The following is a 26,230-nucleotide window of genomic DNA, read 5'->3' on the forward strand; positions in this document are numbered from 1 at the left end:
TGTCCAAGTGCTTAACTTGTCATAAGGTGAAGTTTGAATAACAGAGACCGTCAGTGAAGCTGCAAGAGCTCCCTATCCCAGAATGGAAGTGGGAAATGATTACTATGGATTTTGTGACTGGATTGCCTCGTACAACGCGAGGATATGATTCGTTATGGGTAATTGTAGACCGCTTGACCAAATTTGCTCACTTCTTACTCAGAAGACTACATACTCGGGCACAAGATGCCCGGCTCTACATTCGAGAAATAGTCGATTGCATGGAGTTCCGGCCCATAATATCCGACAGAGGGCCCCGCTCACTTCTGCTTTGGAGAAAGTTGCAGGAGGCACTTGGCACACGCTGAACTTCAAGATGCCTTCCACCCTCGTACAGACGGACAAATTGAAAGGACGATCCAAACATCGAAGACATGCTTCGCATGAGTGTCTTGGATTTTGAGGTCATGGGATGAGCACTAGCTCGTGGAGTTTGCCTACAACAACAGCTTATCACTCCAAAGATAGGGTTGGCACCCTATGAGGCATTATATGGAAGAAAGTGTAGGTCTCTCCGTGTTGGACAGAAATGGGGAAGCGAAAGTGCATGATGTAGACCTAGTGCAAGACACTTGCAGGTAGTTCCTTTAATCGTGGAACGATCGAGGACACTTTTCAAGAGGCGTAAGAGTTATGCACCCTGACGGAGGGATGTGGAGTTTGCAAAGGCGACTATGTATTCTCAAGGTTTCTCCAATGAAGGGAGTCATGAGATTTGGAAAGAAGGGCAAGTTGGCACCTCGGTATATCTGACCTTTGAGGTTACCGATAGAGTCGAGCAGCTTGCTCACCGCTGGAGCTACCACCCAACCTTTCTCACGCTCATCCCGTGTTTCACATCTCCATGCTCAGAAATACATTCCCGATCCTTCTCATGTATCGCAATGGATGTGATAGAGCTAAAAGAGAACTTGACATTTGAGGAGCAAACAGAGCCATAGTGGACTACCAAGTGAGACAAATGAGATCCAAACAGATCCCTATGGTTAAGGTTTTGTGGAGGAGTCACTGCTGGAAGAGTGCACTGGAGTCGAGCGGATATGCGAGTAAGTACCCTTACTTGTTCAATGCATAATCATGTGTTTTATTCTCGCTTGTGTAAAAATTCGAGGACGAATTTTCTGTAAGGGGGAAGAATGTAACACCCCAAATTTTATTATTTATGAGTATTTTTGATATTTTAATTTTATTTAAATTTTATGAATTTTTTGAGATTTTTCTGATTTTAAAAATCGTTTTCGATTTTCCGAAATATAAACTTTGATGATTTTTAAAAATTAATTTAAAGACCACGTGGCAAAACTAAAAATATATTTGGAGTCTACGTATTTTTCTCGAGTTTTACTAATTTTTTCGAATTTTTGGACCTCGCTTATTCCGAGGCGCAGTAAAAATTCAAAATTTTGTATTTCGAATCGAACCGCCGAATCGAACCGGATCGGATCGACCAGTCGAATCGAACCGCTCCCTTTCCTTTTTCTTCTCCCGCCGCCCTCTCTTTTCTCTTTCTTTCTCTCCTCCTCCTCTCGCGCGCTGCCGCTTCCGCTCCGCCAAATCCGCCGATCCGGCCACCGATTGACCGGGTCTTGTGTCTAAAATCATCTACTCGGCGAGAGCTTTCCATAGACACCAAGAACGCCAAATCCATCGAGCGGTTTGTCCGATTTTTGCTCGGGAAGATTTTAGCCCATTTCGACTTTTGGGCTAGATTTCTAAAACCGTGAATCCCACGAGGAAACCGAGGCCACCAAAGACGCTCCATTCGCCGAGAGCTTCGCAAACGACATAAATTTCGAATTTTTCCGACACCGCTTTTTCTGGGTCCCACGGAACTTCGCAGTTGTAATTTCGAGCATTAAATGAGCTTAGAAAATTCTGAAAAATTTATGTGCTAACCCCGTGTTATGGGCTTCGTAGGTATCCTCGATTCGGAAATTCGACAATTGACCGGTTCCGCAAATTTCGCCGCATGCACTGCGGACCGAAAAAGTCTCCGAATTGAGCCGAGGTTTTGGCTAGCCCCATTGTCGACGCCCCGAGCGCTCCCTCAAGTCGGAATCGCAAAGGTAAACCCAACCTAGTTTTTACGTAATTTTCTAGTGCTTAAATAGGATTAAAAATCCATAAAATATTCGTGGTAGCTTAGAAAATTACGATTCTTTTGCAATAGCTTAGTAATATTGCTAAGGACCGCGGCAAAGTTTTATAATTTTTAGAGCTTGTTTGGGCGCTTTTGCAAAAATGATCAATAATAAGGACTAAATTGAAATTTTGAGTATTGTGATGGATGATTGATTTGATGGTCCCAGTAGGGGGTGTGTGATATGATTGAACAGTTGATGTATGGATTGTGAGTATAGAAGTGCTTTTTTATCCCTTTGCAAAGTTGGGTAGGTCCTAGGTATAGGGAGACTCACGGATTTTCGCACGACTTAGGACGTAATTGGTCTTTTTCTTTATTTGTATTGAGTCGATTGTATTAAATAAATGTAATATGATTGTCGTGAGCCGACAGCCTTTCTTCCTCCGCCCACCGCCACAAGAATTTGTCGTCAAGTCCGTGAGTAAAATATTAATTTTAATTATAATTTCGATATTATTATATGTTCAAGATGCCCATGCATCACTTATATGCATATATTTATGTAGTTAAACTCTAGGCACGATTTATGTTGCATTCATAATCATGATGTACCATGGATGTTGTTGTAGTAATTTGGAGCAAGCAGCGTATGGCGCATGCGTGGTGATGTGGTGTGGACTATGGATAGGACGGGTAGTCACGGCTTGAGTAATTCGGGACCCGTTCCTTCGAGGGTAGTCACGGCTTGAGTAATTCACCGGGACCTCGATTTGGTTATTAAGTGGAAGTCCGAGCTTGAGTAATTGGCCGCACTGTGTTGGATTTAAGAGAGTCAGATAGGGATCACTCCCATATGTTATGATTGATACTACAGGTGTGTGAGTGCTCCAAATTACCTTTTGATGTTATGATGTGAAAATGTTGTGTATGTTGCATTTCACTCTACAAAGTTGCATTAGTTTGAGATAGTTATATAGATTATAGTTAAGATTGATATTTTACTATCTGAGTCGAACGCTCACTCCTGATCAAAAATTTTTACAGTCCACAGGAGGATATATTGTTCTGGGTTAACCTGCATTTTTACCTCTCAGGTTGTTTATCAATCTTGTGTAATTTTAATTACTCCAAGACTTTCAGCATGTGTGAGCAGTAAATATTTGAAAAAGGTCAGAAATATTATATTCATGTTGGACCTGTAAACTTAATATTTTAAGTCTGTTTGATGGATTGGAGGAGGGAGCTGAGCTCCCATTTATTATTATGTTGATGAGTATGTGGAGGGTGAGCTGAGCTCCCCAATTGACTATATATTGTGTTTACAGGTCGGGTGAGTCGAAAACTCCCCGTTGGTAAGTCCATTTTATGGCCGGACTCTGTCCGTTTGTTTTCTTGATATTGGGCCCAAATGGGCCTTAGAGTTGGGTTAATGAACAGTTAGGCTTACTACGGGCCTCGGGGGCTTTAGGCTGGCCCAGGTCCTAGTGCCGGTCCGGCCCATAGGTTGGGTCGTGACATTATCAATTCCCTCTCTTCCTGTTTAGGTAATTTAAAGGGAAAATAAAAGTGTACGAAAAAAGCAAATTTTTTTTAACCTTTTCGCGGATGATTCATAGTGTTTGTTTGATTAACTTTGTTTCCATGTTCCAACCCTCCATACTAAAATATTTCAAAATGTGGGATTAATGCATTAAACTTCATGATACAATAATTAATTTAACCTTTAACATTTACTCTTTATCTGTTACTTTTTTTTTTAGGAAATTATTTTATTTATAATTATTGTTATTTTGAAAAAATTAAAAAAATATTAATTATTTATTTTTAATTTTATCTTTATTAAATTTAATAGCTATTTATATAATTTTTTAAATTCTATCTTAATACTTTTCTCTCTCTTAATTAGGTGAGATAAATGAGTAATTTAATCAAATTAATTTAGATAATTTAATTATTTTCTTAATCATTGTGTAAAAAATTTTATTATTAACTTAATAAAATTAAACTATTTAATAAACACAAGAATTATTTTTTTTAATAATTAAGTTTGATTTTATTAAAGAGCATACTAAAATTATATAAAATTCCTGAATCCTATGCGAAAAGTAAATTTTTATAATTATCTAAAAAAAAAATTCAATAAGTGCAAATTAATTTGAAAATATCTCTAATTATAACAAAAAAAAAAAAGCTCCATTAATTATTGGATTACGCACGCATAAAAACAACAAGAAATAGAGACAACAACTTTTTTTATATTAATGTTTAATCAAATACTCTGGCATATAATGTATAATCATATAATTATGTTTAAATTTTCTTCATAAAGCTACATTGAAGTTATAATGTTGGCACTCTGATCATTTGAAGTATGCGTTTGCTCATTTTATTAAACGTAGTCACATTCTTCAATTAATGTACTAGGCACACTAACCTCTACGCATTTTCTTCCTTGCGATTTCTTTGACGAGAGCAGGCGGTTTAACGGTCACATATCTCTCATCTTGGCCACCATCTTCACCAGAAATCTCCTCCAAAGACCGCCCTTTGGTCTCAGGAAGCAAGAACGTGCAACAAAACCCTAGCATGTTCGTGAAGGCCAAAACCATCAAAGCATGCTTTATCTTCGGCACCCTTTCATCCAAAGTATACGATTGAACCACAAATGCTCCAATCATGGCTCCAGCCTTACCTGCCGCCGCGCTCAATGCGTGACACGTGGACCTCACCCTAGTCGGAAATAATTCAGCTGGAAAAACGAATGTTGTGCTATTTGGGCCAAAGTTTGCAAAGAAGAACGTTAGTCCATACAGAAGTGCAAAGAGCCACTTGTGATCTTTGAGATACTCATATTTGATGCCCATAACTAACATGAACACCGACATCATGAAGAACCCAAGAAGCTGGATAGTGAATCGGCCGAGATTTTCAATGAAAACCACGGTGAACCAGTAACCGGGGAAAGTGCCAAACAATGCAACGATGAACATGGCGCGCGAGTTTTCAAAGACTTCCTCTATAGCATTAACTTCGTTAGCCTGTTTTACTAATCCCATTGCTGGGTATATATCCTTCTGGGTTAGGTTTTGGCTGTAGAAGGCTATGTCCAGCAGGAACCAAGTGCTCATGGTACCAATCAAATGTACCCCATGACGCTTGTAAAACTCATTAGATAGTAATGGGTATTCATTAGCAGCCTTAAACTGCAATACCTTGTCCTGTTCTTCTTCGATTTCGATTTCAAGAACTCGTCCCATGTCCATGGCTGCTTGTTTTGCATTCCCTTGGACAAGAGCTGTGTACCGGCCAGTTTCAGGCATCTTCATTCGCCAGTGATACGTTAAAGCCGCAGGAAATGCACCCACCATTAGCACGATTCGCCAAAGAAAATCTGCCTGGGGCGGCGTAGAGAGGATTGGCTCTTCATCGAATGACTTGGCTGGAAATCTACCGAGAAAGATCTTAGAAAGAATCATTGAAACCAGTCCGGCAAAAATAATCCCTACACCTTGCATAGCAAAAACAGCTGCTATAAAAGCCCCACGGGTTTTCTTATTTGCATACTCGCACATGATGGTAGCAGAGAGAGGATAATCCCCACCAATGCCAAATCCTAGCCAAAATCTGAAGAAACAAAGACAGCCGATCACAGATTTCGCAGTGGATCCAAAGGATATACCCGAAAAAATAGCACAAGTGACCATGAGAATTAGAGTGATCCCATAAACTTTTTTGCGACCGAGCTTGTCTCCAAGCCAACCAAAGACTAGTTGGCCACTTAGGGTTCCAACTAGGGCTACACCAACCACCATGTTGTTGACGATGGTTGGGAGCTGCCCTGTTTTCCCCGTGGTTGGGTCGAAGTAGTAAAGGCGGCCTAGGAGTTTGGAGACGGTGGAGATGCAGAAGAGATCGTATGCATCGGTGAAAAAGCCCATTCCGGCAATAACAATGGCGGTGATATGGTACCACTGGGTACGGGCTGTATCTAGTGCATTGATCACTGCGAGATTATCATTTGATGAGGCCATTTTGCAACTACCCTCTTGGCTGCAGGCTTCGATTTCGTAGTCTTATAATGGGCATTGGAAACAAATGATAAATCAAAACTTAATATATATGCAACGTTGATCACTAGGCTGTGAGGGAAGAACAAGAAAATCAGGAATAGAATATACTGGACAGTGGATATTACAGGTCAAGGAAGAAGAGGCATATGCCTCTTATGGCCTATGGAAACATAAACGAATTTCTAGTTTAATATAATGTTGCTTGCTTTTGTAGGATTAATCGCCTAGCTTAGCCAATTCCTAATTAAGCTTAATTACATGGTTCACGTACGCCTTCAAACTTATGAACAAGTTAATTAATGGTTAATTTTGAGTATTAACATGTCATGATAAATTTAATTGATTTTGTTCAAAAGTTTATAATTCATGTACTCAACAATTTTTTCTCCTGCTCTTTTTTTAAAGAAATGAGAGAAGATGAATTCCTATAATTTGCATAAAAATCACGAGCCAGTTATTAATAAAAAATAAGAAATTATTATCTATACTTAAGTGTGTATATATTTAACTTATCAATAATTATTATTTTAATTAAAATTATAGTGAATCTTAATTAAAAATACATGGAGATCATTTTTTTTTTTTATTGATGAGGTGTTTATATTAAGAAATAAAAAAAAAAGTAATTTTCGATAAAAAAAAAAGGAAAGTAAAATGTAGAAACTGAAAACGGGGAAGTGAAAAATTTACCGTCGGTGACAGGCCGACAGATGTCTTTCTTCCTCGAAAAGCTCACTGCAGCTCAAACGAAACTTTCCGCGCACAAAATTCATTGGCTTTCACACATGAATTGGGATATGGAGATTGAAGAAATAGAAGCTGTTCTCGAGAAAATCTGGGACCTTCACGACAAATTGAGCGACGCCATTCACTCAATTTCCCGCACCCACTTCCTCAACTCCGTCAGAAAACTAAGGAAGTCGGATAAGAAGAAACCCTGCAACGACGTCGTTGAAGAGAATCGGTCTGGGTTTGTCTTCGTCAAGGACTTTCGTGTCTATGATAATGACTCCGCGATTCAAGAAGCTAAGAGTCTCAATGCTATCAGGACTGCTCTAGAGAACCTCGAGGATCAGTTGGAGTTCTTCCATGTAAGTCCAATTTCTTAAGGTTTTCTTTTTTTATTTAGTTATTTGTGATGTGTGTATGTATGTTGTTGGATTCTGTTTGGACCTTGATAAAATTTACGAGACGAAGGAAAACAGGAAGATATTATCTCTTATCGATTACAGATAATGTGGCATGGTTGGTGAAAGTGAATTTGTTAATATTCATTTAAAGATCGACTTGAAACTTTAAGTGATTCTACAAATTGTTCAGGTGGAAATCGCTGAAACCCTTTTGTATTCAGTGAAAAACAAACATTTAGGAAATGAATTGGACGCTGCACATATAATTATGGAGCCCAGGTAAGAAATCCCTGGTCTGCTCTCAGCTTTTGCCCAGAAAACTGGCTTAAGTTCTTGACTTTTTATAGGTCAAATTGGAGACTAAATTGTGGCAGTTTATAGGGAGAATATTCAATCTTATGGGATTGAATTTAGGTGTTGGTTCTAGAAAGAATGGGTTACTTATGGAAACGAAACATGTGTGCAGGGCCAAGTTGTTATCAAGGCTTTTAGAAGCTGACTTCAGTTCATTAAAGGAATCATTGTATGATTTCTAAAGTAACATACTTAAAACAAATTCTGTCATTAATGTTTATTAGAATGGATTAGATTTTGCTGATTAAATATTATTATGATTTTTTCTAACATTAGAAGTTGCATCAGTTGATTGATTGGAAGAAATTTGGTCATGTTGGAAAGAACATTTGCATTTAGTTGCAGTGGTTACGCACTATATTTGGTTAAATGAAGTTCTTGTCCTTCAAGTCGGTCATGATTAATTTTCAAACTTAGGTGTATATGGTTGTAGGGCTTTCTTGAGTTGTTCTAGGTGCCTGTATCGATGAACAATTATATAGTAGTTTCTGCTTTTGATGCTGCAGTTTATGTATATGAATCTCTTTGGTTAATAGGAGATATTCACGTCATTTGTTCTGTTTTGCAGACTGTACAAATACAACAGCGGGCTGAGAGAGATGCTGCAATTGCTCGGTTAGAACAAAGCAGGATTGTTTTTGCAATGAGATTAACTGGGCACCATGGTAAGAAGTACAAAGTCATTGAAGAAGCTCTAGCTTTTGTTAGGGATGTAGATGATGCAAGTCGCTTTGTTTCTCCTGAAAATATTTATGGTGCGTCTCAATGTCCATCTGGTGAGTATCTTGTCGGGCATGAAGAGAAGGGGTCTAACATTGCAATCAAAGTTCTCATTTCAAGTTTTGATTTTGTGAGGAAATCCCTTAAATTGGATCATATGGGTGGGTTGCTGGGCAATGCTGCTTTATTTGCAGTTAGCATGATTGCATTGCTCTATCTGCATCCAGTAGCTTACAAGAAGCACCCATATAAGCAAGAAGAACTCATCTACAACAATAGAAATTTGAGGAAAGCTCCTCAGGTTGAAAGATCTTCATCCAGTGTTAAATTGGATCACTTGGATGTGATGATGGCCAGGGGTTGAAATTTACGAGCTTGAAAATTTTCAGTTGTTTGCTAAAAATGGGAAGCCATGATGTTCTTGTTAATCTAGAAGTTTGGTTATTTTTTGATTTCTTCTCACGAAATTCTTAGAGCTTGCAAGATTCTTAGCAACTTAGCATGATTTGATACCAATTTTAGATTGCCACGCAGATTCTTGTTGAGTAGGAATGAATTTGAGGTGCCAATGGCAATATTCGGCTTGTGGTTGTTGATAAGCTTTCTTTTCCCTAAGAAATTCATTATGTACTCCCCAACTTATAACTGAGCTGAAATGAGAAAGACACTCGTGTATGCAGCAGCAAATCTTTAAAACAGGCAGCAAGATGCATGATGAATCTACTTCGGAAAATAACAATTAACGAATGCTAACTTGCTATCATATTCTGCCTTTGCATGCAAATATGGTTCTCTGAACAAGAAAGGGAAGGGAAAACAGGGTTGGTGCAATTTCAGACTGAGGCATCAAATTCTTCTCATGTATTGCAAACGACAAACTCCAAACTTTGGAACATATCAAAACGATTCTGAACCGAATAAAATATAGAAAATGGACTGGAAGTCTGAAGGGAATAAAATATAGAAAATGGTTTTCCAGTCATGGACCTTTATCCAGACAAACGTGAAATGGGTCAAAACAAATTGGTTTGGATTCTAAAAGCTACCGTTAGCCTTAAGAAAATGCCTCTAAGGCCCAAATTGAGTTCTTGCATCAGTGAAATGATATCTTTGCGCGTTCTTCTTGTAATTGAGTGATATTATAGTTATTTTTAAGAATATAAGGTATTTAATTCAAATCTCAATTAAAATTAAGGAATTGCAAGTATCTTATCTTATCTTATCACCTCCACATATAATGCAAATAATGTTTAAGCCAAGCACGTAACAAAGGAAGAAAATGGCAAACTGCGGAATCGTAGTAGTAGCAAAAATGAATGATAATAATAATAATAATAATAATAATAATAATAATAATAATAATAATTAGGAGGCAAAACTCAAAAAGTTAGCTTAAACACATAATTAGACGTACAATTTAGAACACTTTCTTTGTCTTGCAATTGGAATTGAGAGCATGAGATGAACAAAAGCAGATTTCAAATTTGAGATGACAAGAAGAAACATTCTTCTTTATTTTGCCCCTACATTTTTTCCTCTTTATGATCTTTCTGTAATCCATGGTGGGACATGCCATTTCGCGTTTTCGGTGGCCAACTTACAGGTAAACTTTTCATAACTAATTGGAGCTAATTAGCTATTATTAATGGGCTCAATGAAAGCTTTTATAATGAATTTACATTACCTCAATGGTGAATTAAACATGATGGGTGTGTTTTATAGTTTTCTTGCTTCCAAGTAAAGCAGAGCAATGCATGAAACGCTAACCTTTGTGGATTAAGCTCCGCAGTGGGGCGACAGAGGTTTCTCAAATTCTTTCGCTGGAAAGGGATGGACGTTGCAACTTTTCTATATTCGCATTCTGTAGGGAATGATTTTCACAGTTCTATAGGACCCACACTTTTGTCAATAATAAATTGAATGGTAAAGCTGTAAGAGACACGCACAGTAACCCCACCTCCATCTTCATGAGATTGGTCATAGCCACGTGTGCATGATTAGCCCTTGATCATCATAGCCACGTGGATACAGAAAAATTGACTGTTAACAGGTGCGGTATTCCCATCAGAGTTCACGTGCCACACCACCCGGTTTGTCTTCTTCTTTTATACACGACTTGTTGGGCCACGCCCCACCTCAATGTCCAAAAGTCTGATTCGCATGTGCGTGAGCGTAAGGCTCTGGAAACTTTGATTTTATGGGGCCCAAGGGTCAAGAATAAATGGTCCTCGTTCAGAGCCACGTGGATGACGACCCCCCCCCCCCTACAACTTGATTAGTCAAAGATCTTTGAATAACGCTGACTACTTAATGTCTTTTGGTTGAGAAGATTATCAAATTTCTTATTCGGCCCAACCAAACTCCCACGTGTCCGAAAACCATTCGTGTGACTGCCTTAATTTTTGGGGGACTTGGAACTTTCTCAAGCATGTATTTCTCAGCCTCTCTAAGCCTTCTGATGAATTTTTATCTTTGAAAAATTTTTTTAATAAAAGCAAGTGCATGTGAGAATATTCGGGTTTTCTATTTTTAATAAAAATATAGTATAAAAAAGAAAACAAGAAAAAGGTAAAATCATAGGAAAGTGAAGAAGAGGAGGTGATAGAGATAGTGGGGACCAAAAAAGCTTTGGAGAATACAAAGAAAAAGGAGAGATTAGCAAGACAAGTGATGAAAAATATAAGGAAGGGGTTCAGGTGTTGTTGGTGTTCATTAATTTTGCTCATCAACTTGCCTCTGATTATGAGCTCACTTGTCTGCTATCTTTTCCCTATTATGTTAAACCAACCTCTGCAATCTCACGTATCTTCTCCGATCTAGCTACATCCAGTTACTTTGTTGCAAGTATTTATTAAAAGCCTTTCTCCTAAATACAATGAACACATTTGCTTTTGTATTTTCCCTCTTTTGATCTCTTTTCGGTTTTGAGTGGCTGATCTTGTTATGCTATATGCATCATCCAAAAATAATGAACATTTCTTGACCTTTTTTGTGAGACTTTTGCTCATTTATGAAGGTGTTAAGAAAATGACAGATTGGATATTGCAAAAATTTATAAATTGTAAACGAAGGAAAGCATTATGAAACTGCTGGGACAGTAGAGAGGTAATTAATGAAGATGAAAGAAGACCCATATATATATATATATATATATTTCTGAACTCCATTTACAATCATCGTGTGATGATTTTGCGATCCTTTTGTCCTGCCATGTCTGTAAGGGGTTTTTTTTATTAAAGGGGTGTAATAAAAATAAAAATATATATAAAAAAAATAAATTTAGTACTAATTATTAAAATAAAATAAATTATATAAAAAAAAGGACGAGAGTTTAAGCTTTAGATGTTATTATAAATAACGTCTAAATTTTAAAAATAAAAAAAAGTTGGACCTTACTTAATAGTGTCAAGCTTTTGTTATAATTTTTTTAAATATTTTATTTTATATTTTAAATAAAATATAAATATTATTTTAATAAATAATATTATAATAATTAATATTATATTATAATATTTTTATTATAAAAAAATATTTTTTAATTTAAAATTAAATTAAATTTTAATTAAATAAAAAATTAATATTTTAAAATATTATTATAATAAAATAATTAAAAATTAAAATAAAAAATTTAAACAATTTTTATAATAGCGTTTAGATTTTATTTTTTATTTTTTAATTATTTTATTTTTATATTTTAAATAAAATATAAATATTATTTTAATAATTAATATTATATATTATAAAAAAGTATAATATATCATATTAATTATTATAAAATTATTTATTAAAATAATATTTATATTTTATTTAAAATATAAAAATAAAATAATTAAAAAATTAAATAAAAAATTTACTAAGTAACATTCAACTTTTTTATTTTAATTTTTAATTATTTTATTATAATAATATTTTAAAATATTAATTTTTATTTAATTAAAATTTAATTTACTTTTCAATTAAAAAATAATTTTTTATAATAAAAATATTATAATATTAATTATTATAATATTATTTATTAAAATAATATTTATATTTTATTTAAAATATTAAATAAAATAATTAAAATATTAAATAAAAAGCTAAACGGTGCTTAGTAGTGTCTAGCTTTTTATTTATTTATTTTTAATTATTTTATTATAATAATATTTTATATTTTAATTTTTTATTTAATTAAAATTTAATTTTAAATTATTATAATATTAATTAAAATGAAATTTATATTTTATATAAAATAAAATATTAAAAAAATTAAAATAAAAGTTAAACACTACTATAAACAGTGTCTAATTTTTTTTATTTTTAAAATTTAAACACTAATATTCAAAGCTCAAAATATTACTATAATCAACTAATTATTTTTTTTTCACATCACATCAATATAATTCATTTTATTTTAATAATTAATTTTAAATTTATTCTTTTTTTATATATTTTTATTTTTATTGCATCCCTTTCTTTGATAAAAAAAGCCCGTCTGTAAGTGCAGAGCATTGCCAGTCTGTATTGAGTTTACTTCCACAGGCGCGAGTGGTTAATTTTGCTTTTCACTTTGACTCTTTGCTCAGACAATTTCATGATCAACTCTTTGTGTCATTATTGATCTTTCACCCCTTCTAATTTTGGACTGTTTTAACATTTCTTCAAACAAATCAAATGCAATTATCCACAAATTCAAAGGTTAATTACTTTAGCTCATCTCGTCAATAATTAAACTTTAATTTAATTATTGAATTAATCCTTAATACAACTATTGATATTTGCTCAATAACAATCAAAGGTAAAAATTTATTTGTGATAGAAACTATTTACAAAAAAAATTATATATATATATATATATTAGTTTAAGTAGTCCATTTTATTTGATAAATGATAGGCGAAGAGAATATCAAGTGGAAAGTTGACGCAGGGAACTGGAATCAACTAAAACGACAAGGGAAAGGGCTTCTGTGACACAGTGATCTATCATTAGTAACTAAGGTGGATCTGCAATCAAAGTCAGGCATTTATTAATGGAGGCTTTTTTTCCTGATATTGGCGCCGCCATTGTTGAATATTTCTTTCTTTCTTTTTTTAATTGGTAAAAAGCATATCAAAAGAACAAACACGCCAAAGCTGATCAGTGGTGGCAGTTAGCCAGTTACAAGGAAGCTGGTTTGTGAACTTTAGTTTTGCTAAACAATGAGCAGCTCCATTGACCTCTTACTGACGTGAAAGAACTCCACCACTGAAAATTGAGAAGCCGGATGAACGACAGCATTAACAGAAGCTTGAATTTCCCAAATCTGATTACTACCATGAAGAGCTGAAATAAGAATTAGCAAATCAGACTCTAAAATAATAGAGAAACATCCCATAGTCGATAAAAAAAAAATAAAAAAAGCTTTTCATTTTTATTGATTAGACTAATTTTAGTAATTTTAATTTTTTTTAATATTTTTCTTCTTTTTTTTTTTCATACAAACGCACTTTATGTGGCAAAAAAAATTTAAACTCCAATGTGCAAGTGTGAACATATGGGGGACTTTTTATTTTGATTTTATATTAAATATATAAAAAAATTATATATATATATATATAAGTGATTATGAATAAATTAATATTTATATAATTAAATATATCTGACTTTTATAATGAATAGTCAAAATTCAAAGCTAATACAGTCCAGGCATTTTCCACCTGGACATCAACATCGCCCTCGTTTCCTGCCAAAAATTGACAACACGTGAGAAAACTGATAAGGCCAAAGAACAGCACCATTTTTTTTTTTTTTTATCAGAAGAACAGCACCATGTTTTTACATGGAGAGTTTCGAAATTCGAATTTCTCCACTCATCAAAGTAATGAAATTAATTTGATCCCCATATTATAAAATTACTAATTTTTAAATATTCTATTAATTGTCTCCTTTTTCTATTAATTATTAACGCCTGTCAATGATTAAACTCCATTTTTCACATCAACTTCATATATTAAAAATAAATAATATATTAATTAATGTATGTCGGTGGTTTAAAAAAAAAAAAACAGCATTCCGTAGGTCGCATGCAAGTGGGCATGGGACACAACTCACAGATAGAAACACGTCCCGTGTTTGGCCGCAGTATTGCCTCATTGCCAATTTTCTTTCACCAACGTTCAACCACCATCGGAGGACCCCTCCGTCACTGCTGAGAAGGAGCAACCATATCTCAGATAATTAGATATATGAAGCTCCCTCCACAACCACAAATGGCTCTAAAATCTTTGCTTTTTCTCTTCATTGCTTGCCTTTACAGAGCGTCTTCACATACATCATTGACTATGGCTACATTTCAAGATCAAATTACATGTGGCTGTGCAAAAATTTTCAACTATAAACTGTACATGCAACAATTGGGAATTAGCTATAATTCTAAGGTTAATTTTCTTTTCATTGTATATATATTAATAATTCTAATAATAAGAATGAAATATTTTTTAATTATAATATGGAGTGAGACATAATTATGAGGACTTTTTCATACCCATGTTTTTTATGTTTCCTTGATTAACAGTGAAGCAACAAGCTTGCAAGTCCTCTGATGACAAAATTCTCTGCACCATAGCTACATTGGCCTTGTGGGTTCCATTATTCTCTTCACTAATCCTTAACATTTTATTTCATCATGTGGGTTTTGGAAATAATTGTATGATTTTAATGCTACTCCTTTCTTTGAGTAATGTATAAGCAAGAGGCAATCTGGGCACAGCATATGACTGAGGGACCCTGAAACATGCTTCATTATACTTTTCCTTTGTTGTTTTTAGCTATAAACAAAAAAAACAAAAAGGGAAATGATGATTGAAGACTCATGTAATATCTTTTTTTCTTAAGCTATTTTTCTTTGACACTTGTTTTCCTTTCAGATTATGAATCAATGGAATTTTAGGGTTGCGATTTTAGTGGCCAATCCTTAAAAAGAAAAAGTGAATTGACCTTGGACCTAACATGGAAACTCTTGAGCCAAATCAATCAAAATCCAACTAATCCTCCAGAAAAGAAAAAAAAAAAATCCAACCCAATAATGAAACCTAACTTAATTGGCTCCAAATCCAACCAAATAATGAATCAAATATGCCTCAAATCCAAAGGTGGCAAGTTAATATCTACATAAAATATATCATTGACTTTTTGGGGCATTGATTTGGTCCACATTCCATCTTAATTACACCCTAATGTGCACATATAGTAGAATAGCTAACAAAGTATAATTCAAAATTAATCATGTTTAAATCCCCTTAATTATAATTTTTTTTCTTTTATTTTTTAGGCTTTTTAGACCTTCTTTTCAACTTTGAGGCTACACACAGTTTACACTGAAACGCTAATTTATTGGCGGGCACATACAGTGGAGACATTGAGAAATAGAAAATTAAAATTGGAAGCCTCCATTTCACACGCACCGATTCTTACCGACTTGACTCGATCCAGCGGCCACCACCGCAAATTAAGCCTACTCGTGTGGGACAAATTTATGCCACGTGTCACTCTAAAATTATAAAATATATCCAATATTTATAATTAAAGAACAGTGATTACAAAAATAATTGCAAATTATACGCTCTCATTAGCATCACTAATTATTATTGTTATTATTAGATGATATCAAGTACAACACAAAATCTTAGCAAAGCTCACTCGATTATCCGTCCAGTCTTTAGAACGGATATATTCTTAACAAATAAATATATACTAATATTATGTTAAGAACAAAAAACTAGAGGTAAAAAAATTGCCACCAGTACAAAATTTGCCGTGAAATCGGCAAGCAAAACGGCGGCAACTGGTCACTACTAGACATTTGAAAGAGCAACTAGTGGTTCCGAGAAAAAGAAATCTCCGATGTCTTGGGAAAAGTCGCCGTCTTGGCACATGGATGATGATGAAGATGATCCGAATTCTTGGGGTGTGTCCAGGGATATGTCGCTGAAATCTTCACTTGAAACGGTGTTTGTTTTTGTTGTTATCGCGTCATCGAAGAGTGAAGGTCCTGTGCTTGAAAAATTGAAGAAATCGTCCAAGAATGGCAAGTCCAGCGGTAATAGATACTCTGCTGATTCATCGGATACGTTTGTTTTCTGTTCACACTCTTCTTTAACCGTTTCACTTTTTATGTTTGATTTTTCTACCGGTACAACCAGCTTTTGCAGTTCAGATTCTTCACTGCAGTGAGCTCTGAAGTTCAGCACAGAAGTTGGAGATGAGAGATTGTGAGACTCATCGCCAGACTCATTGCTAGAAGCTGAGGTCACATTAATTTTTGGCTTGTCTTCTACTTGTTCTGCTTCAGCTTTTTCCTGTTGTTTTTCTCTGCCTGGAGGCGTAATGAAGTTGGTTAAAGCATCAGGTCCTCGAAGCTTGATTGCAGCATTGTCATAAACCATAGCAGCTTCTTCAGCAGTGTTATAGGTGCCTAGCCATAGCCGCACACGCCTCGCAGGATCTCGAATCTCAGCAGCCCATTTACCCCACGGCCGTTGTCGGACTCCACGGAACTTTCTGCCATTGGTATTTGCTGTATTGAGTTTGATTGGCCGGTGGGATGCTGGAAGCACACTAGCAGGTCTTTTTCGCCCATTGGAAACGGCAGCAGCAGTGTCTTTGCAGCTAGCTTCGATGCTAATCTCGTTCACATTCCGCTTCACTCGTTTGCGGGCAAAGAACTCACCTTCTTCGTCGCTGGAGGAGTCGGTAGCGTCTGGGTCTGTGACTGATATCCGTACAAGTCGTGGTGGGTTGTGCTCTAATCTACTCCTTTCATCAGAGACCTTTTTGGACTTTAAGGAGGGTTTTGTGAATTTCTTAGTAACTATTCTGTGTTCTGTATATTTCATAGGACATAGGATACTGTGGTCCATCATCTCCTCTTGTGGAAGTGTTTTCTTAACTTCCCTGATTCTTTATTCTCATCAAAAGAAAGAGAAAAAAAGATAACACAGAAAAGAAAAAGGCAAAGAGCCGTGAAGAAGAAGAAGACGAATAAGACTAATACTCGGAGATAACGAAAGAGAAAGCTGATTCATAAACCTGCCTAAAAGGCGTAAAAGGATAAATTGAATTGAAAAAATATTGCACCTCGCAGGATTTGAACAAAACCCTTTCGACAAAGCAAGCTCAATTTATGGTGTATGAAGAAAGAACTCTGAAGAAACAAGAATGCAAGAGGCTTAAAGAGGAAGACGAAGACTTAAAAAAAGGAGCAGAAAGAAAATAAGCAAAATAGGAAGAGGAATAAAATACTAGATTCTTCCTAATTGTATAAACCTCAGTCTTCGATCCTTCACCGGTTTTTCCTATATTGGAAGTTGATTTAGTAGAGATCGCAATAAATATCTAGCGAAAAAAGCCCAAGAATCTTCGCTTAAAGATGGAAACGAAGAGAAGAATGGGAAGAGAATGGGAAGTGAAGTGCGGGAAAAATCTCGAGTCCTAAGGAGAGAAGAAGCAGCCGATGCCAGAGCGCTGAAATCGCTGTTTTATAGGATCCCAACAGCCCAAATAAAACGCCCTTAATTAATCTTTCCTTTCACATTTAATTTCCTTTTTTTAATAAATTATAAATAATATAATATATTTGCTGTCTATTTAATCGGTAATTAGTGCCGGTGCGTTGAGTAGGAGATTCCGGCCACGGCTGAGACTACACTATACGCACCTTCGCCTAAGGATTAGAAAGTTGACACCGAATAGCATAGGACCCATGAAAATTTCTGGTCCAATTGGACAGCACCAGCATCTCGGGTGGTGTGATTCATGTCACGTGAGGCCCAAGATACCCGGGTCCGTTTAAATTCGCTGGTCAGTTAATCAGAATTAGGAACACCGAACACAAAAGATCACTAGTTAAATCGCGTAATATATCTGTAAATTAAGATTTTGATCCTTTAATTACCCTTATTACTTGTTAGAGGTTTGATTATTGGGTGAAGCTAAGAGAGGGTAATTTCGGAATATGATTTGTGTAATACAATTTATTTTGTGCTGGCTTAAGAGTGGCCACTGCCTAGTGGGTTAATAATTAATTTTAATTAATTAATTAATGTTTCTGAGTTTTGAAAGTTTCGAGTTGAATATATTTTTTAAACGCAAGAACTAACGTGGCCGGCAACCTAGAATTCGCCGCCTTTAACAATTTGGTTTTGTACTTGTCTGGGCTTTTTCTCTGCTCTCCCTATCCCCACAACCGATACATGCTTATGTTACTTTCCCTATTGCATCGCGCTACTACTCATTTCTAATATATTTTCTTTTCCTAAGCGTTTAATTGACAACACAAATTAATTTTCTCTTTATTTTTATTAACAAATTAAAAAAAATATGAAAAATTAAGAATTTAAATAAAAAAATTTTCATTTTCCTAGAAAAAAAAAATTGAAATATGTCATTCACCAAATCAATTATTTTCTTTTGTCTTATCATTGAGGTATATATATTCTGTCTTGTTGTTTAACAGCTGAGAAGAAGGTGGCACTTCACACTTACTGGCTTGAAATATTAATCTCAATGTTAGAGTAATTAGTTAATTTTAAGAAAACATATTATTGAGAAGGATAATTATAAATTTTAAAGAGATTAATTTTTTATAAATTATAAATAAATTAAAAAAATATAATAATCTCAAAATAAAAAATAAAATGAAGAGGTACGAGATCTAAAAGGAAGGGCCACCTCCCATTCCCATACAACGTTAAAGCTTTTATTAATTACCATGTCTGTCTTGTTTGTATTTGTCAGAAAGCAATTCACGATCTTCCATTTGAAGCAAGAGATGTTTGTCAATCCATGGCTCCATCTAAAACTCCTACTACAATTGCCGCTTTCCTACTATGATCAATCATTAACTTTATTCGTTTTATTATTTATTCAATTCGCATATGATGGACAAATTAAAGATTTCAAATTCTCAACTCTCATTTGATGGTTATTTTTCAAAAATAATAATAATAAATAAATAAATGAAAAAAAATATAAAAGATGGCGTGAAGTTTCAGAAAGATAAGCTCTGCCACCGATGGAGATAAGAACTAAAAATACTAAATATCTTTAACGTCCAACTTTATGGCCGAAAAAAAATAATTAAAAAAACAAAGATATTTTAACAAAAAAAAAAAAAAAACATTTTATAGGCAAAGAAAGAAGCAACCTGCACACAACTCTCTCAACTTGTTTTTCTACCTTCAGTGCACAAAATTAATCTAATGGGTATATATATATATATATTGTAGTATACCCAGTTCAGTATTAAGGTAAATATTATTAAAAAAAGCTTTAAAAAATTAATTATTAATAACAATAACAAACAAAACCTGTTCATGTATAGTCACCTTTCCTGCACCTTATCTTCAAGAATTGACGAAAGAATTTCTTCTTTATTCGGTTTTAGCAGTTCAGCTTTCTTTATTTTTTAATATATGTAAATTGCGATTGAACATATATATGGCAAAAAAATTTAGGAAAAGGCTTGCAAAATATACTACCTAATAGCATTTTTCATTAATTTTATTGGTTATTTTATAGTATTCTTATCTGAGAGCTGATGACCATAGTTAGCTACTGACTAGCCTCCCCTCGATTGCGTCCCACCGACAGTGCTTCACTGTTGAACTGCCGGTGACCGGCGCCGTTTACTCCCTGTCTCGGAGAAAGAAGAGAGGCACGTGTACTTCTCCATGTGGGGTGATGTGGCTTAAGTTGGAATTAGGGACTTGATCAAAACTTCTCTGTGTGCATATATATATATATACAGAGAGAGAGACAGAGATTGTTTTAGACTTTTTGTATTCTTTATTTTATTTGAGCGAGAGATTAATAGGAGTTTGTGAAATGCAATTATTTGAGCCTCAAAATGAGGGATTTGAAACAGAGGACATGTTTTATTCTTCTTTTTCTTGTAAAATTATAATTTTTTCAAATAATTCTTCCCAAAAAGCTGCTTAGTGGATTTTAGATTGTGATTTTTAGATTGGTGCATTGTCTTCATTACAAAAAATAAATCTCCCAAATACAAGAAAACTGAGATAGCATTTGACTTGTTGGGGATATGTCCCTTGAAACTGAGATTAGGTTAAAGGGGTTTGGTTTAGATTTAATTAATGAAGCAGATTTTCAGGGACCATGCTTTCTCCACTCGTGGCCACTACCCATTTGCAGGGGAAGCTAGGGAATTATTTTAATCTCTTGGGCTTAGATTTCTACCTAGGTGAAGACTTAACAAGTGTAATTAATAATATTAGTCTCCTTCTAACACTAGTATATTAATATAAACCACATCGGTCACCATGTCCTGTGGTATTTAATTAATTATAATTAAGCAAAATACCTAAAGTTTTTTTTTTTCCCTTAATAAATTGGAGTTTGAATTCCTATGGGCTAAGCATATGGCTTCTCTCAGTTCTTGCCTTCTGGAATTTGCTCTTAACTTCAATATGACATATCACATATGGGTTTAGTCTAGATATGCTACTGTAAATTTTTTTTTTAATTATTTTATTTAAACGTACATTATAGTAATTAATTTTGATTTCACAACATGATAAAACCTCGAGTGATGACTAAAACCATGTAACTATATCCAGATTTAGTATTAAAAAAATTTAGTTATGCGTTAAATTTACTGAGTCCATAATTATCACAAAGTAAACGATCTATCCCATTTAAGTGAGAAATTTTCTCTCCTTTTAATGAGAGACTATCCTCTCTGAAAGTTTCATCTGGCATTTGTTTGTTTAGTAACCAATGCTAGGATGGAATACCTGTAAAAATCACTTGAATTTAAATTTGATTAATATTATCAAAATTCAAACTCATCTAAAATTTAATTAAAATTTATTCTCAATTATCTGAATTGGTCTCAAATTTAATTAAAATTTATTATTAATTATTTGAATTTATTTTAAACTCTATTATTATTATCACCCAAAAAATACTCAAATCTATTTAATTTTATATATTTTAAATAATAATCTATATAAAAAATTATTTTTTATTAATAATTTATATTTTAAAAATTCCATAAAATATTTAAAATAAAAAATATAAAAAGTTATAAACATTATTTAAAAAAATATTTTATATTTAATTAAGTATATATACAAACGGATTCTTGTAATGGATAATAAACATGTAAAACTCAAATTCAACACAAATTTGTTATAAGTATCATTTTTCAAAACTGAATTTGTCCAAAACCCGGTTATATTTAATCCAAAACCCATTTTATTAGAATTTGATCGAATTGAGTCCTGGCAAAAATTTAACCTATTATCATCTCTACCCAAAGAGTAGGGGAAGGCCCCTCAATCCAACCGAAGGGTGGATCTACATTCACCTCTTTTTGGTTGGTTGTGTATGCTTTTGGTTTGGGTAGTTTGTTGGTTCACCATATTTGTGCGTCAACGAAAGGGTATTGGGATAGACCGGCTAAACTAGTTCAATATCTGTTCCTTGAGGTTTTCTCTCGTTGACTGGCATCTATGGCAGTGATGGTAGTTGTCATCTTCATCTTTATTAGGATTATACAAGAATGAGATGTCTGTCTCATGCCAAGTCTTGTTCTGATCAAGTCCGCGACACTAGTTGCCAGCCTTGGTTTTACTTGAGCTTTGCTTCTAAGCTCGCCTGTTCCCTATACCTTAGGAAGGAAGGCGTTGTGACGGGTTTGGAAGGAGTGCATGTCTTTTCCTTGTTTCTAATGAGTCTCCCTGTGTGCTTCTTTTCTTATTCTTATGCAGCTCCACCATGGAAGATGACATTTCAGTGTTAAGAAAAATGGAGTTGCTTCTATTAGGGAGGTTGAAGTTTTGGGCGCTACCCATAACATGCAAGTCGGTTCTATGTAACATGCAATTTGTTCCTTGAAATTTGTCAAAAATTATAAATGTGCCATTCTGTCTCTATGCTTTCTATCTCTATTGACTCTTCATTTTCTTAGCTTTTTCTCCTAAGAACCACAATAATTATAGAAAAAGATTAATTAAAATTAAAATACCATCAATTTATTTTTATCTATCTCAATTTCACCTCCAAATAATGATCAAAATAACGAATCCAACAATAAAAAACGCTACTTAAAAAAATTGTCTAACATTTATAAAAAAAATTGAAAAATACAATAATTATTAGTTTTATAAAATATTAAAAATTAAATAATAATTTAATTACTGATAATAATACAATTTATCATTAATAATTTAGGTCCCTCGCCTTTTTTTTAGTACGAGTTATCAAATTTAAATCTTAAAATATTTAATTGTCTCCAATTACTGATTTCAGAAAACAAAAAAAAATTATCCCTATCACGTGACCCATCAAATATATAAATTAAAATGGATTTCGAACTCTATTAAAGTTTATTTAGGTTTTTATTTTTTAAAAAAGAAAAATTAAAAAGCTTAAAAACGTTAAACAAAATGGGAAAGTCATAAGACAATTATTTAAAATAGGCTAATTTGGTGTGTCGTGCGAAGGTAGTGGAGTGGGTGAGCATTTTTGGAGTGGCAGTAGAGAGTAGGTGGCATTTAAAATAGGCGATGCCCCTCAATCCTGCACGCTACTAAGTTTAACTTTGAAAAGGAAAAAAAAATGGCCTTTATGATAAAATTTTCATCATTACATAGCCCAAATCTCAAGATTTACATAATAGTTATGAAAGGGGTAATTTGTTGAATCTCAACAGTGTTAGGGCAAATGCAAATGTCTAAAATTTTATAAAAAAAATAAATGTCCTGTCGAAATTTGTTGAAAGTATTAATATTTTTCATTTTTTTTAAATAAAAATGAGGCAATATAAGAAATGAGCTACAATTGACACTAATAACAAAATTAAATTCATGATACAATTAAGACTAAAATTAACAACAAACAATAAAGTTTTAAATTTCTTATGGTGGTTTCAAGCAAAAGTATATCTTACGGCCCACAGGCCCATTATCTCAAACAACCAGAGGCCCATTATCTCGCAACCGATACAGTTATAATAGCTTATTGACATCGAAAATGTGTGCGGCGCCTGGTTTTGGAGATTTGGTCTTGCAGCAGGACACGGCCAGTAAGCCAACGACAAATAACCCAGGCACAAAACAACCAGAAAAACTGTATCGCAGAACATAGATTATAAGCAACATAAGCGAAGTTGAATTTGGAGCACATTTGAACAATTCCAGCATGCATAAGCTGACATTCAATGGACATATTTGCACAGTTCGACCATAGCATTATCCATACATCAATTGAAAGCAACATATATGTTTCTATTTTAACTAGGGTGTAGTTACGGACCTCTTTGGCCCATATAGATAGAGGACAAGACAAACATTGATACACAACAGAGAGATAAAAATTAAAATGAATAGAAAAAGGCCTTTTCCTAACACGCACCAGAAATTATTTAGCCCATGGCATACTTCTGGGTCCAGCTTCTCGCAGTTGTCTCATACTTATTTCTGTCTGTCTTATACATATGAGCAATCTCTGGCACCAAAGGATCATCAGGATTAGGATCCGTCAACAAAGAACAGATTGAAAGCAACACCTGCAAAATGAAAACAAATCTTTACAAATTGAAACCTAACAATTTAGATATCAACCAGATGACAACAGGGAAACCAACATCCACATTAAGAAAGTTGAAATTAACTGGATTTTGAATGGTGAAAATAGAACAGTTAATGTGATGGCTAAAAGATGCAAAATATCATTGTTACAGTAGCTGTCATCCTTTCCTTTCAAAGGGTAAATTACTCTTTAAAGGGAAGTATCTTTTGTTAGCTTACGTTTCAATAAACATTGTAGTGAATAATATTAATGAAATGGGATCTAGAACTCTATCAGTTCTATATTTTGCAATGGACAATATGATTTACTTAAAAACTTCAAAGTTAATAAGCTGATTAAATCACTAGTTCCACATTCTGTAGAAAGATCCTCTATAAGTAAAGAATAATGTCTTCTTCTGAGTTCAAGATCAAAGCTTTCAGAGTTATAGAATAAGAACCTTGGATATGGTTAGCGCAGGGCTCCATTGCTCCTTCAAAATATCCAAACAAATGCTTCCATTGCTATTTATATTTGGGTGAAATACCTTTGTTCTGAACGCCACCTGTTAGATACATCATATGAAATTAATGACCAAGTGTTCACACAACAATAAACGAGTGCAAAAAATAACACCAGAAATGCTACAAATGCAGAATAGCAATAAACTATTTACAAGAGAGGCATTTACATGGAAGTGCCACAGTTGCTAACTTTCTCAGCAGACAAAAGCTGCAAATCCTATTGACCAACTTTCTCACGGTATAATGACCAAAGAGCAACTCAAACTGAGTCTTAATTTTAAGCTAAGAGAAAATAAGCTGTAAAGCAAATTATTTTATAATCTTCAAAATTTTCAACGATATGACCTGCATCTTTCAAACTTTCCCATTTTGATCTTCATCTTCTAACAAAGACACCACTAAAACCTAACTGTATAACCAATGGAATTTCTTCAAGCCTTTAAAACATGGTAAGTATTCTTCTTTCATCGTTAGAAAGAATAATAGTATTATCATAGTTGAGCTACAGTATATAATATGCACAAACTTCATTGTGACAAAAATTTCTCTCTGCTCACATTGTATATGGGGTTAACATATCTAATTCAAAGTACAAAGAAATATGTTGATTAAATGAGAAATCTAGCACTGCAAATTTACAATTACAAGCGAATGAAGAAAATTCCAGCTATTTAAACATGCTGAGACAGTTACATTGAAAGTCAAGTGCAAAGAAGATACCTTTGGAGGCTTAAATGGATAATCCGGGGGGAAATGAATAGTAACTAGGAAAACACCTCCAGCATATGGACTGTCTGGAGGACCCATGATTGTTGCTTGCCAATGAAACATGTCTTCAGCTACAGGACCTGAAACATTTCCAGAAATAAGGAAAACAAAACGGTTGAACAGCACCAAAAGATAAAGATCTTACACACAAAGATTTAAGGCCCTAAACATGTGAAATTCAAAATTTTTTTCTGGATTATATTCAGAAATAAAGAAGAACATTTTACGTGTGCTTGAAAATGATATTGGAATATGCATAAAGTACATGTAATTTCAAATAAACTCCTAAGATTTGGTTGAAAAGTTCGCTTTCAATACCTTTTCAATATGTCATATCCACCCCAATCCAAGCAATTATTAAAATTTCTATAAGAAACAACTAATATCTCAACCATGGTTAACAATCACTAAACATAATTCAACTGAATACACGCTCGAGGAATCACGGACACCACCCAGGTCTAATTACCGACAAATGAAGAGAAACACGCACAATGATAATTCAATTAAAACAGCTAAAAAGAAATTGTAAAAAAAGAAATACAAAGAACCAAGCATAGACCTTGAAAATCGAATCTGGTAAAACAAAAGAGGGATCAAGTCAAGAAAAATAAATAATAATGCAATACCAGCGCTGCATGATGTAGGAGGATCCTTCTGTAAATCCTTGAGTTCCTTCAAGATCCGCTTCGAAGCCATCTCAAAATCTGCGATTCAAAGCTTAGATCCCCTCAGATCAAAGATCAAAAGAAAAACGCGAGCAAAAATACGAAGCTATGATGGCCTATATATACATATATAGAGAGAGAAAATCCAGGGGAAGATACCTGAGACGAAGAGATTATTGATCCTCCCTTGCGTAGCTTCTTGGTGGGCGGCGGTAGGATTTGTTATGATTTGAAAGGACCCGGACAGACAATCAGCAAAAGAAAGAAAAAAATAGAAAAAGAAATGGTGGAGGAATTTGGGATTGGGTGAGGTAATGACTTTTT

The 26,230-nt window shown here is 34.1% G+C and overlaps 4 protein-coding genes across 5 annotated transcripts; 1 reads left to right on the top strand and 3 right to left on the bottom strand.

The window, feature by feature from the left end:
* Window positions 1–4,404: 4,404 nt before the first annotated feature.
* Window positions 4,405–6,331, bottom strand: LOC110637520 (low affinity inorganic phosphate transporter 4-like). The gene has a single exon (XM_021787660.2). The coding sequence runs from the start codon at window positions 6,151–6,153 to the stop codon at window positions 4,552–4,554; it is 1,602 nt and encodes a 533-aa protein (XP_021643352.2). The 5' UTR covers window positions 6,154–6,331; the 3' UTR covers window positions 4,405–4,551.
* Window positions 6,332–6,833: 502 nt separating this feature from the next.
* On the top strand, window positions 6,834–9,092 carry LOC110637489 (plastid division protein PDV1). The gene is made up of 2 exons (XM_021787613.2): window positions 6,834–7,283; window positions 8,245–9,092. Exons 1-2 carry the CDS (start codon window positions 6,903–6,905, stop codon window positions 8,758–8,760), a joined length of 897 nt encoding a protein of 298 aa, XP_021643305.2. The 5' UTR covers window positions 6,834–6,902; the 3' UTR covers window positions 8,761–9,092.
* Window positions 9,093–16,039: 6,947 nt separating this feature from the next.
* Window positions 16,040–17,938, bottom strand: LOC110637492 (ethylene-responsive transcription factor CRF4). The gene has a single exon (XM_021787614.2). It carries the CDS (start codon window positions 17,274–17,276, stop codon window positions 16,209–16,211), a length of 1,068 nt encoding a protein of 355 aa, XP_021643306.2. The 5' UTR covers window positions 17,277–17,938; the 3' UTR covers window positions 16,040–16,208.
* Window positions 17,939–23,200: 5,262 nt separating this feature from the next.
* LOC110637514 (ubiquitin-conjugating enzyme E2 10) lies at window positions 23,201–26,230 on the bottom strand. 2 transcript variants are annotated; one of them, XM_021787653.2, is made up of 6 exons: window positions 26,066–26,230; window positions 25,868–25,945; window positions 25,191–25,318; window positions 24,407–24,511; window positions 23,791–23,944; window positions 23,201–23,505 (listed from the first exon to the last, which is right to left on the bottom strand). In XM_021787653.2, the coding sequence occupies exons 2-5, from the start codon at window positions 25,935–25,937 to the stop codon at window positions 23,801–23,803; spliced, it is 447 nt and encodes a 148-aa protein (XP_021643345.1). In that variant the 5' UTR covers window positions 25,938–25,945; window positions 26,066–26,230; the 3' UTR covers window positions 23,201–23,505; window positions 23,791–23,800. The 2 variants fall into 2 exon arrangements, with proteins under 2 accessions (XP_021643345.1, XP_021643346.1); XM_021787654.2 differs by having other exon boundaries at window positions 25,868–25,948; window positions 26,066–26,221.

The sequence above is a fragment of the Hevea brasiliensis genome, chromosome 17 (genome assembly GCF_030052815.1).
Source record: "Hevea brasiliensis isolate MT/VB/25A 57/8 chromosome 17, ASM3005281v1, whole genome shotgun sequence".
Lineage (NCBI taxonomy): Eukaryota > Viridiplantae > Streptophyta > Magnoliopsida > Malpighiales > Euphorbiaceae > Hevea > Hevea brasiliensis.

What these genes read in the sequence shown, in the direction of transcription:
- LOC110637520 (XM_021787660.2), bottom strand. Translation starts at nt 6,153, where the DNA reads ATGGCCTCATCAAATGATAATCTCGCAGTGATCAATGCACTAGATACA.
- LOC110637489 (XM_021787613.2), top strand. Translation starts at nt 6,903, where the DNA reads ATGTCTTTCTTCCTCGAAAAGCTCACTGCAGCTCAAACGAAACTTTCC. An exon ending in ATCAGTTGGAGTTCTTCCAT is followed by an intron (nt 7,284 to 8,244) that starts GTAAGTCCAATT and finishes TCTGTTTTGCAG; the next exon opens with ACTGTACAAATACAACAGCG.
- LOC110637492 (XM_021787614.2), bottom strand. Translation starts at nt 17,276, where the DNA reads ATGATGGACCACAGTATCCTATGTCCTATGAAATATACAGAACACAGA.
- LOC110637514 (XM_021787653.2), bottom strand. Translation starts at nt 25,937, where the DNA reads ATGGCTTCGAAGCGGATCTTGAAGGAACTCAAGGATTTACAGAAGGAT. An exon ending in TCCTACATCATGCAGCGCTG is followed by an intron (nt 25,319 to 25,867) that starts GTATTGCATTAT and finishes GAAATGTTTCAG; the next exon opens with GTCCTGTAGCTGAAGACATG. An exon ending in ATCCATTTAAGCCTCCAAAG is followed by an intron (nt 24,512 to 25,190) that starts GTATCTTCTTTG and finishes TGTATCTAACAG; the next exon opens with GTGGCGTTCAGAACAAAGGT.